Below are 12,445 nucleotides of genomic sequence, written 5' to 3'. Positions count from 1 at the left end.
AGATATCTAATTGAACAGGACAAGAGAAACTGCACTACCACCTCAAACAATCAAGGCTGTAAGATTACAGATAAAAGCCACCAGAAGTAGCTTGGTCCTAAGCATTTTTTTATTCCATGCAACGCAAGCACAGGAAAGCTGAACCACCTCACAGTCAGCCCTGCTGTTAAACCAGATGACCTGCCAAGGTTCGTTCCAAACCACATTACTCCACAATCAAAGTTACAAGTGACCCAGTTCAGAAGATGCACATCTCTGTAGGGTTTTTGGAAGCATTTATAGGCAGAGGCCGTGGTTTTTAAATAAAAGTTTAATTCCTTCATCAGGTCTTAAGTTTAAACACAAATGCTGCTGTAAATCCTCACACCGCTGCTCTGATGTCCTGGCTCTTGGCTCTCGGGGCATTGGCAGTGTGGCAGCAGGGGCTCCAAAGGAGGAGGCAGGAATCAGACTCAGGAGAGCTCAGTGCAGGATGCAAAGCAAAGAAGCAAGAGACACACACTTTCCAGACAAACACCAATTCTTATACAAAAGAAAAACCCTACACTGTAATAGAAGTGTTAACATTGCCACAGGACAGGGTATGTAGGAAGGGAGAGGGGAGAAGTCTTCATGAAAAGGCACAGCTAAAGAAGTACTTCCCTAGGTCTTACCCACATTTTTCAGTTAATCCCACTGACATCCCAGCCCCCAGCCTCTCGGCGCCTTGCTAGTTACCCTAGCAAGCTATTTCAAGTTCCTTCTGTTCCCTTTTTCCCTTCCCCATCTCACAAATAAATCAGAGGAGTGCTTATAAAAACCACAGCATAAAACAGCTCGGTCTGTAACGCCGTAAGAGTCCAGGAGAGATTTAGCAGTTTACTTTAAGATTGTCTGGTACAGCTACTACGCATCCAAGTTTTGGATGAGCCTTATTTTTACATCCAAGAGCCTCAGCCAGCTCTAGTTTTGGTATTTCTCTTTCAGGCATTTTGCTGCCTGCCAGATTGGTTTTAGATCAGCAGTTTTCCCAGTACTGTGTATCACAAGCCTCTTCAACCCACTGCCATAAGCACTCCACAGCATCAGAGCAACCCTGAGGGCTTCTTCAGGCCTGCAGCCTCCCATCCTCCCAGGTTTAGGATCTTTTACAAAGAGCAATGCACACAAGGCAAGTAATTAGTGACCAGGACAAGCAACCAGCGCATCAGTAACTTGCGGGACAGCAGGATTGCAGGCAGAGCTTAAGACAGCTGAACACAAAGCTGTTGCCTATTCGGTCACCCTAGCATCTAAGCAGGCACTTGCTAAATGCAACGCCAGGCTTCTGTGGGGTGAAGAGGCTCAGTTCACTGGTATACTGGTAAAAAAGGATCAAGGTACATTTGCACAGCACATCAAGGTGCAGCTATAAAGTACATGACAGCAGTCCTTTAGTCACGAGCAAGGCTAATGGGAACTTGTGAAATTGAGGAACTGGTTTTAGTCTACCCTAAAAACTAAAGCCCACAACCACCAGGCATCCTCAGCGTAAGAGGGAGAAGAACACCTGCCCAGGATGCACCTTCACCACTAAGGTAACGCAGCAAGACAGCACTGCACACACCAGGCTCTCACCATTTTGCCGTGTAGCATGTTAAAGAACATTTCATTTCTTCATCAATTAAGATGAACTCAAGTTCGCAAGCTACACTCACCTCCTTCCATTTCGAAGGAGGAAGCTGTAGCAGAACCACCTTCCAGGTGTCCCCAGGGCTCCACCTAGGGTCAAGCTTGGCCAAGACACAAGCCTTCCTCGTCCCTCTTCAAGGGCTTCTGTCACGTGTAGAGTGGTAAGAGTCAAAGCAGTCTCTTGGGCTCTTGCTGTAGATCCAAACCAACATGTCCTAGGGAGATCTACTTCCCAAACAATTCAGGGTGTGCTTACCTAACCCTGCTCACAGACAAACCCTCTCCCCCCCACCCCCCCAAAAAAATAATTGTGGCAATTAGCCATGTGTCAGTCCTGCTCTCCACAGATCTGCAGTATTGAGTCAACGCTACTGACGAGCCCCAATGCACAGGGTTGCTGGTGGAGTTGGAGTGTTACAGAGATGAGCTTCCCCCCCAGCCTCCCCGTGTTGGGGTCAGAGCCAGTAAGCCTGACTTAAGCAGGAGGAGCTGTGGAGAACTGCACTGGAACAAGCAGAGTCTTCTACTGAACTTTACAACAAGCTGAACAACTTTTGGTTTAAAAAAAAGCCATACAAGCAGCAGCTGGCATCTGTTGTTATAAAGGGACATGGCTGAATAGGTAGGAGACAGATTCCCCATTATGAGTCCTCCTGATGGCCTCCGCGAGGATCATTGAGATGTCAATCACCTGGAGGGGAAAGAAAGATGTAGCAGGGTCACTGAGAAGACACAGGAAGCCTGTGAGAATAGCCAGTATGTCAGGAAGAACTCCAAAAGCAAACTCATTACCCTGAATCTGTAACATGCCAGATGTAGAAAAATTAGTTCTACACAGGACAGGGACTTGTTCTGTATTGCCCCATAGCTGTGCTACTGCAAGAAATACCTTGCTGCTGATCTTCATCAAGATGACAGTCTGTTGTCACCTTTCTTTGCTGAAACTCCCTAGAAACCTTTTACCCTAGTCTGTTTACCCTAGGACTATCTTATTTTGTGTAGACTGCAGAGGAGTTCAGGCAGTCTACAGCACCACCAGATTGCTTCTCTTGAGTCATGAGGCTTTATCATCACTGCTAGAAGTCTTTTTTCTTTTAAATCAGAGGTGAAGCTACTGTGCTCCCAATACCAAGTCACTGCGCTGGCTCCACCTGGTGGGGTAAACCAGTTAACAGGAGGGGAAAAAAAAGTCAAGTCTCAGTAAACTCAGTAAAACTATCTCTGAACCCCAGCACCAACACCTTTCACTATAATGCAGTCCCTCACTAAGCACCACAGTCACAGTGCATGAATTAAGTGAAATTGGTATTTAAGTTTCTTTCTCCTGGATAGTTTGCCTCCTAAGAAGGAGGAAACCTCGGAACTGCAAAGGCAGACACCATGGGACTTACAACTCCTGTGCTTCTGTATTTCTCAACACCAAACATGAGATGTTAGCCTAAGAGTGAGGTGTAAGTAAGAGCCTGTAAAGCAACTCCACTGCAATCTTTGGCTACAGCTATTTACATACTGATTAGCCATGGTGTATTTTGCCTATGTTAACTGTTAGCATGCAGCGAAGTCAAAGCATCAGGTATCTTTTAGATGTGTTCAGCTGCAGGAGCATCACCCAGAAGTTAGTGCTGATTAAGTTTGCAATCAGCTTGTAATTTGCTTCTGAAACCAGCTTAAAATTCCCTGCAGACTCAACCAGTTGAGCTTTCTTTTCACCAGAACTCTGGGTACTGGGCAGCCTGCTACACCTACAGCGCAGTACTAGCTGAGCATTAGCAGTCCCATTTGCTTTTCAGACTTGGTGATGAGCAGGACCTCCCAGAAATTCTCCAAATGCCTTTGTCCTACGTATCTGCACTGTGAAGTCAACACTTAGGATGTCCTTGACTGTGTGTATGCTACAGCAGTACCTTAAGCTTCTGACAAACCTCTTAATGTCTGAATGCTCAGGTAAAGCTGCATCTTCCAGCTGCCTGTTCACACAGAAAATCCTCAAGTTGTGCCTAGCTCAAGATCCACAGCCAATTTTTTTTTCTTCCAGGAAAGTTAGCCCCAGCTTCAGAAACAAAATGCCACAGTACTCTTCCTAAATAGAAAACCCAAGATACAAAACGAGCATCAAGAAATTGGCTGCTTGCTTTGATATGGATGGCAAAGTGCTTCTGTTTATCTTTGGCTCTTATCTGAGCCATGCCCTGTGGAGTTGTCACCTTAGAGAAACCAGCAGGACACACACACGGACTGACACTGTGCTCCCTCTTCAGGCCACTCAGTTATTACCACCAGACAGCTCCCCCAGATCAGGCCTACTTCCTTCCCAAAAGGTCTTGTCACAAAAAGGACATCCAGATAAAAGAGATCTGCTTAAAGGATTGTGCATAGGCTCACAAGTACAAGACAGTGTTTCATGTAGTCACATCCTTTGAAATTATGCTTCCCTGCGCTTGCTGTTATAAATTCAGTAGCTTCTCTGATCTTCCAAGGGCATCAGGAAAGGCAAGAACCAGACTTCTCACAGAGAGCAGAAATCCTTCTGGACATTTTTTGAAGTTTTTGTGAGGAAAAATAAGGCTTACACCCTCCTGCTCTAAAGGGTCTCACCTAGGTTATTTCACAACTGGAGCTGGCATCATTACTGGCTTCAGAAATCCCTACCTACTTCTGCTTGCATGCTGTGTGTCATCAGCACATGTCCTTACACTCTGGAGTGACAACTGCTTGCTTACAGGATGGTCCACTACTCAATCAGTGATTTGAACTAGGTAAGACAAACGCTGGAAAAAATGACTTAAACTTTTAAGACTACCTGGATAAGGAGGTGTATTTTATCAGTCGACTAGGTCTGCTGTCATGCAGCAATAAGAACACAAGGACTGGCCAGCTCTGCCACTGAAACTATAGTCTGGTAACACTGCTGTGAGCACTGGACAGTATTACAAGGTTTCCCCACCAACAAGGGGACAGACAAGTTCTACCATCCCCAAGGAGTGACAGAAGAGAAATGAGACACTCACCTGGATTTTAGGGCACTGCTTCATCTTGTCCTCCTGGGGTATTGTGTTTGTGACTACAACTGCCTCAAAACAGGCGTTGTTGATCCGAGATATTGCTGGCCCAGAAAAGATACCATGAGTTAAGATGGCATACACTTTGGTGGCTCCAGCTGACACAAGCCTATGAGGGAGGAAAAAGAAAGATGAGAATTTTTTAACCAGTATTAAAGTAAGTACCTTATGCTTAGGGGACAGACTACCTTTGATATTCCCCATCCAGTCAGTTACTGATCAGCTGTTTATACAGTAAAAAGTTAAGCTAGACTTTTTATTTATCATGGATGAAATTAGATCAGTAATCAAGGAACTCCACTACCTTGTGAAACTCCACGTGCAAATAATCTGATCAATTCGTTAGTGATCATTAACAACAGTTTTTTCATTTAGGAACGTATCAGTCAGCCTTACTCACTTGTCTGCAGCATGACAGATGGTGCCACACGTGTCTGCCATGTCATCTACCAGAATGGCCACTCTGTCCTTCACATCACCCACCAGCACCATGCGGTCCACCTCGTTGGCCTTCTTGCGCTCCTTGTGAATGAGGGCGAAGTCTACATTCAACCGATCTGCAATGGAGGTCACTCTGAAGAGAGAACAGTTCCCAAACCACACTTAACTCCACACAATAGCTTTAGTCAAATCTCTGCTAAAACTATTAAGCACTAAGACTGCCATAAAAGAAGCTGTCAACACATCTGCTAACTGGTCTCGAGCAGGTCATAGAAGACAACTCTGCCGCCTTGGCTTCTCCTCGAGCACTTCCAAAGAAATCTTTGATTTAATCTTTCCTGATAACAGCAACTAGTAGAACAGTCTTCATCCTGACCACTGCAAATTAATTGGCATCTAAAGCTCAAAACAAACCTTAGCTAGCAGGTTTGGCAAACCTCAAGCAACCAGAATTCTTGGCAACTTGTCATCTTTATAAAACTTCACTGGAACAGCTGAAGTTGTGTTAAGACAGGGAACTACTTGTGCTCATATAAGCACTCAATTGTCACGGGGCCAAAGGCATAGACACTAGCACAAGGGCAGTGGCAGAGTACACACCCAATAGAAGCAAGTCCACCACCATTTACTTTTGTTGAAGAGACCACAAAAAACCTTCTAGGAGGGACCCAAACATAATATATTGATACTGATGAATAGCAGAAGTTTAAAAGCATTAATGGTAATGAGCAAAATGCACTGAGAAATTCTATACTTATGAGCAGGTTCCCATCCTCAGTAGATCAGACTCATTGTCCTGGTAGTCCTGTGCAAGACAAACTCAACTCTTTACTACAGTATTTAGTTCTGCAGCACCTCCATAAAATACCACACCACCCAAGAGCATCGCATTTCAGCTTAAGGGGCTTTTGAAGACGTCTTTAGGAGTCAGATTATAGCTGGCTGACTTGGCACTCCACATACTGCATTACACAACAAGAGGTTGTGTCTAATGCACGGACCACAACAAAGCTACAGGAAGGCATGCACTGCTCTACAGCAGTCATATTGCTTGGCTGTGACAGGCAACTTAAATCACTCTGAGGTACGTGAATCAGGAACCATTTTGGTGTAACAGTACCCTGGATTAAAGAACGCATCTGCTTCCCTTGGCTGTCTGCTCACATGGAGCCATTACACAGAAGCATCAAGAATCAGCCCCAGTTTCTCCTAATAAGCACCTGAGAGCATTCCAAATTGCCCACAAAGTGTGGTGTTCATCTGCATGAAGATGGTAGATTATCAGACCATCAAAGCAGGGATGTGCTGTACCATATGCTGCTGCTCTTAAGAAAGTAACCATCTATTATCTTTGCTCTCAGGAAGAGCAGCAGCAGGCTGAAGTCACAGCAAGCAATTCAAATTAAGAGCAATAAAGCACGAAAATGCTTCACTAGACTAAGCTCAACACTGCAGAGAACAGCCTAGATCAAAAGGCTTCATTAACCAGCAGGGGTAACCTCATCTTCGCATAGGCAGATGAGCTACATGATTCCCTCCCTTTAACTTGCACAATTCCCCTTCTACTAAAAATAGTTTTAGTCCAACGGATGTAGTCATTGCCCAATTCCTGCCTATGCACATGTTTGTCTAGAAGGGCTATGCAGAAAACTGAATAGCAAGAAACCTTCAAAATATTCCCCAGGAAGAGCATTTGACCTCTCTTCCCTAGCTGGGGCGGACTGGCAGAGGTAAACACGTGCCTTGAGAATAAGGCTGCAGCTAGTTACAGGCACCCTCAGGAACTGCAGGAGATACTGTCTGACAGCTTACCTCTTGGCTCCACCAGCATCTGGTGAGACGATGGTGCAGTTCTTCCACTCCGGGATGTTCTCTTTGATCCATTTCAGTACAGCAGGCTCAGCATACAAGTTATCAACAGGGATATCAAAAAAGCCCTGCAAGGAAGACACCAGGAACAGATGTAGCTGAAGGTCACATCCCCAAAACAGAAGACAACTTCTGTATCATCAGCCACAGCCACCTTTCCACAGCACTTCCAGCTTTCCTTCCTACTTCCTTTAATGAATAGCAGGAGCCTTTGGGACACACAGTACAGTAATGTATGACTGGAGCCAGTTTAGCAGCACACATAGCCCTTTACATCTGACACTTCTACAACACAGACCTAGTTCTATCCCAAGTGGTGCAGAAAACCAACAAACACTCTTTTCCATAGCCTAGCTGCCTGTTTACAAAGTCAATCTCTACAGCTTATTACCTACCCTGTTTGTATCTACCGTAAACCTCTGAAAAAACCTTGAGTAACATCTGTTTCTAAACTCCTGCAGCTGGTTACACAACTCCACACTGACCCAGCAGACTCCTCCAGGTAAACCTCAAAGGTCACTAAAAGCCAGTAAGTTAATCCCGGACAGGGAGCAATGGGCAGGAGAGTGGGAAGGAGTGCCTAGCAAAACAGGCCTTACATGTGAGGTGCAGGGCAGATCCTTCCCACCATCATTCCTTCGGGGTGCAGCAACCCAGCAGGACACTCATCTACACAAAACCAGTTATTTAACTGAACCTCACCACTGCTGATGGTGAACCCTGTGGCACACATCACAGCTCCAAGCCTCGTAGGGAAGAGAAATACCACCTTGGGCTCTGCTCTTCTATTTCATCAGCTTTCCCAAAATCTCAGCTGTGCTCTCATAGATCTTTCCATCTGAGACAAAATGTTTCTGGGCAAATTATAGCAGAATGATTTATACTGAAGTACGAATGGCTGCATTTTCAACTGTGACAGCAAGCCCACCTACTTCACCAGGCAGCTGACACCTGACCTCTCTGGACTCAAAATGTTTGTGGCAACGCAGTTATGTATCAGGTATCCTCCCCTTTGCCACATCCACCCAGCTGCAATGATTTTGGCTTCTTGGTCTCAGAGCTCACTCAAGGCAGAAAGACAGGCCTACCAACTTACCAGCCTGCTGTCCTGCCTCAGCTTGGTGCATCTCTTGCTGTGCCAGAGCAGGACCTGGTCAAGGTTTCAGCTGCTTCGTTCACTACCACTTGGTTCCTTAATCCAGGGAACGACTTGGTTCACTAATCCAGCAAAACCCATGAATAACTTTCATTTCATTGGCGGCTTGGGAGAGGACTGAAGCCAACGTAAGAGGAGGGGTAGAAGTGAATGGGTACAAGCAGCATTGCCCATCTAACCAGTAGCAAACCATGGGATCACTGCCCTGGACAACTGAACCCTCACAAGCTGCTCACCTGGAAGGTCACTACGCCCAGGGCAGCAGTACTGCCACTCACTGACAGGAACACTCCCATCTCCCTGACAACTAAGCATGAGACGCAATGCTCACTGTTCAAGAACACTCTGGATAAAGCCATTCTCCATCTCAAATCCTTCAAAGGACCAGTTGAGTACACGGTGTCACGGTATGGGGACAAAGCTGCACACATCATTTACCTCCCAACATTCACTCACACAGGGCTCATTCTGCCTAGGCTGATAGGAACAGCTGTGATTTTATTTACAGATGAACCTGTTGCTCACCTCCCTGTACCCTAACTGTCCCTGCAAGTCCCTTCCAGTCCTGATTGCTGTTGCAGCTAAAAAAAAGATCACTAGAAAGCCTGCAAGGCAGCAAGCAGGCTCAGACAGAGCAGATAAGCACTTCTGATTTCAGCTCCTACCTGAATCTGAGATGCATGCAGGTCCATGGTGATTATGTGATCTGCACCTGCCACAGACAGCATGTTTGCAACCAGCTTGGCAGAGATGGGAGCTCGGCTCTAGTACAGGAAAAAAAAAACAGCATTTAAGACAAGTTCAACTCCTTCATCAAGATGTCAGCCTTCCACCTCTAGGCAATGATTCACAAGCAGTACTGAAGGAAGTACTCATTAACATTGCACCTTCTCATCAGCCAGTGATTACAGGTTGGTGTATTTTCAAGCAGAACTGCATCTTTATGAAAAGGTGAATTTGCAGTCTGAAGCCCTTAGGTTCAAGTAAGGGAAAGTAACTTATCTGTTCTTCTACATATTCAACTTGATTTAAACCTGCCGGGCAGTCAGGATTTTCGATGCATACACGCATCTCCCCAGGCAGAAACCTTTATCTAATCCCTTACCTTGTCCTTTTTGTCCTGCCGAGCATAAGGGAAGCAGGGTATGACAGCTGTGACTCTGCTGGCTGAGGCGATCTTACAGGCATTTATCATGATAAGAAGCTCCATCAGATTGTCATTGATTTCACCACAGCCACTCTGCACAATGTAGACGTCCTCCCCACGTACGCTCTCGCCTATTTCCACGCTGGAGACAGATGGGGAAAGAAGAATCCAAATAGAAATTAAAACCAGCCATTGCACATCTGCAGAGCGACCAGGGGGCTGCATTCCCAAGGGGGTGTGGGTGCCGATGTGCTATCATCAATGGTGCCCAGCACCAACGCTGTTGTTTATTTGCTCAGTGGCCATTCCACATCACTCACCGCTCAAATTTAATGGTTCAGTAAGGCTAGAAGTGCTCAGCCTGTACTTTCGAGCTCAGCACAAGCTGAGCATGTAAACACCCTCAAACAGCCCTCATCCCTCCGAATCACAGAAGTACAACCAGCCCTGCTAAAAGCAGCAGCGCATAAAGGAAGCGGGGATGACGGCCAGCCAGCAGGGAAAGCCGAGCCAAGCTCCAAAAGCAGCTATGCTGCAGCAGATTATTAGATTTAGAGTCATAACAGCTATTCACTGGCTTGAACAGAGAAGCCCTCAAGCTTTTCACTTTGGAAAGGCTTTTGGGGTTAATTTCCTCCTGGATGTAATGCACACTAATCCCAGCTGATGAGGGGACTGAATACAAGCCAAAGGTCCTGTTTGCCAGCAGCAAACTGCCAGCTCCAGTGCCTGTTCCAAGACACCTGCGCCAAAGGCAGAGCTGGAAAGCAAGCGGCAGCCTGAGCTCTGAGGCTTCCTACAGAGAAATGCTGGATAAGGCCTTTTGTAGGACCAGATTAACTACCAAACACTGCGACACTGGAGTTTGGGGAAGCCTAGCACGGATCTGGAAGGCACCAGGAGGCACCCTAGGGAAGACAAAGTCCTTGCACAGTTTCTCCTTGTGCTGGAGATGCTGAGCCATCCTGCAGCTCGCTGCCACACCAAACTACGAGCAAGTGGGCAGATGATTGCCCAACGCACTCCTAATGGCTTCAATTTTACAGCACCTTAGGGTAGATCTTTTATTTTATTCTCTCATCTCCCCTTCAACACGGTTTTGCTGACCACGTGGCCTTTAGGGTCTTGCTGCTCCATTTCCACCAGCACACTGCTGGTTCCAAGTTCAAAATTACCCCTGGACCATTCCAATAAAATAATTTCATTTTTTTCAGGCAAGATGTGGCTATGCAGTTTTTAAGGTAAGGTATCTATCAGATCTTTACAGGCCCCATTAGATCACACAAAAACCTGCTGGCTGGTCACCAGGAACGGGTATGGGCAGTTCAGAAACATGATGAGAAGCACAGCGGCACCTGCTGTAAATCATAACCCCGCTCTTTTTACAGCTCCTCGCACTGCTTTTTAAGCCTGGGGTTACAATCAATCCCCGTGCAATGGGGACACAGCTTCTGCATTTCCCTTATCCTGCAAAAAACCACATGGACTGCAAAGGCGAGGAGGGGGTTAGGGCAGGCACCGAGGGCTGTCTGTGGCACGCTGCGGGCAGTGCGTACAGGCTGACTGCGATTTCCACACGCGGGTTTCAGAATTTTATATTCCTTTTTGCCTCCCCCTTCTAATTTTAAGCGGGATTTTGGTAGCAAAAGGCAGAGATGAAACCAGACCCCGGCTCCCCAGCAGGGGCAGGCCCCACGCAGGGCCTGTCAGGTGCTGGCTGCCCCCCCCCCCCCATGGGGCAGAGCCCACCCGAGCCCCCCTCAAGGCCCAGCCCCGGGGCCCGCCCGTGTTCGCCCCCCCCCCGCGCACTACAACTCCCAGCAGCCCCCGCGCGCCGCCCGCGCGAGGCCCCAACGCCGCGCCGCCCGCGGGGGCTGTCGGGAGCTGTAGTCCGCCCCCCCGCCCCCGCCTCACCATGTCTCCTGGTTGCTGAACTTCTTGGTGACCACCTTGCCCAGCTCCAGGCCCAGGCGGTCGGCGATCTTCTGCGACAGGTCCTGGTGCGAGCTCCCGCTGAAGATCTTGATGTTGGGCATGGCGGCGGCGGTGGCTGCGGGGGGGGCGCTGCCCTCCTCCTTTCCCTTCTCCTCCACCTCCCTCCTCTTCCTCTCCTCCTCCTCCTGCGCCCCGCTCCGCCTCGCACCGCGGCCCGCTGCGGCGCGGGGATCCACCCGGCTGCTGCCCGCGGACGCGGCACACGGAGCGCAAGCCACGCCGGCCGCGGCTACTCCGCCATCTTACCCCTTCCCGCCAGCCGCGCGGCCCTTTTATAGCCTGCCCGCCCACCCAGCCCCGCCCTAGCGCGCTTCCCATTGGCTGAGCGGGAGAAGGGGGCGGGCCCCCCAGCCGGCGCACCAATGGCGTGAAGGGAGGGGTGGGCGTGGCCTGGCGCCCCCCGCCTCACGCCTAAACAACGGCGGAGGGAGGAGGAGGGCTGTGCGCGAGCGTGCTCCCTCAGGGGGCGGGGCGAAGGGCGGGAGGAGCGCGTGTGATTGGTTGTTACCCGCCCGCTCCTCCGCCGATTGGTCGGGGCGGCCGCGGCAGCATCCGGAGCGGGCCGACGGCGCTGCCCCACGTGGCCGGGAGGGGTGGAGGCCGCCTGATTGGCGGGCGGGCCGCGGCCGCCATGATGGCAGCGCGGCCTCGGGGGGGGGGGGCGAGAAAATGGCCCCCGGCGCCCGGCCTGGCCCAGGGCCCTCTGCGCCCGTTTAGAGACATAAAAAGTCACAGTGATGGTGGATGCCCCGAATTGCAAATAAAGAGATGTGTTTTTTCTGTTTTATGCATCAGTGTTAAGACCCATGGGTGCCATTTTAATAAACTGTTTAATTTCTGAAGGTTTTTTTGTATTTATAATCACGTTTTTTGACCTAATCCTGCAATTAGTCTCTTGTGAGCTCCCAGTCTGTATGTGGTGATCTAAATTACTTGAGGTTTTACAAAAAAACAAGTTTTAAATACACAAAATAAAACACAAGCACCAAACAGCTTCTTTAAAATATGTATTCAGTCATGAAATTCCTTCCCGTTTAACCTGCCTGCCTCACAGATAACAAACTCCAGCGATTAATTTGGCAGAGACAAGTTACCGCTCTGAGCTCTCGAGAATTCAGCTGGAAAAAA

The 12,445-nt window shown here is 48.4% G+C and overlaps 1 protein-coding gene across 1 annotated transcript; it reads right to left on the bottom strand.

Moving 5' to 3' along the window:
• Window positions 1-292: 292 nt before the first annotated feature.
• On the bottom strand, window positions 293-11,578 carry PRPS1 (phosphoribosyl pyrophosphate synthetase 1). Its single transcript, XM_027465168.3, has 7 exons — window positions 11,237-11,578; window positions 9,281-9,464; window positions 8,841-8,939; window positions 6,963-7,087; window positions 5,110-5,283; window positions 4,659-4,818; window positions 293-2,341 (listed from the first exon to the last, which is right to left on the bottom strand). The coding sequence occupies exons 1-7, from the start codon at window positions 11,356-11,358 to the stop codon at window positions 2,249-2,251; spliced, it is 957 nt and encodes a 318-aa protein (XP_027320969.1). The 5' UTR covers window positions 11,359-11,578; the 3' UTR covers window positions 293-2,248.
• Window positions 11,579-12,445: the final 867 nt, after the last annotated feature.

This window comes from Anas platyrhynchos, chromosome 10, assembly GCF_047663525.1.
Source record: "Anas platyrhynchos isolate ZD024472 breed Pekin duck chromosome 10, IASCAAS_PekinDuck_T2T, whole genome shotgun sequence".
In the NCBI taxonomy this organism is placed as follows: Eukaryota; Metazoa; Chordata; class Aves; order Anseriformes; family Anatidae; genus Anas; species Anas platyrhynchos.
Note: the sequence above shows the minus strand (reverse complement) of the source record. Positions and strands in the feature narration are given on the sequence as shown.

Excerpts from the sequence above, each read along its gene's own strand:
- PRPS1 (XM_027465168.3), bottom strand. The coding sequence starts at position 11,358 with ATGCCCAACATCAAGATCTTCAGCGGGAGCTCGCACCAGGACCTGTCG. Across the intron at positions 5,284-6,962 it reads GATGCTGGTGGAGCCAAGAG|AGTGACCTCCATTGCAGATC; the intron begins GTAAGCTGTCAG and ends TTCTCTCTTCAG. Across the intron at positions 4,819-5,109 it reads ATCTGTCATGCTGCAGACAA|GCTTGTGTCAGCTGGAGCCA; the intron begins GTGAGTAAGGCT and ends CCTCCCTCATAG.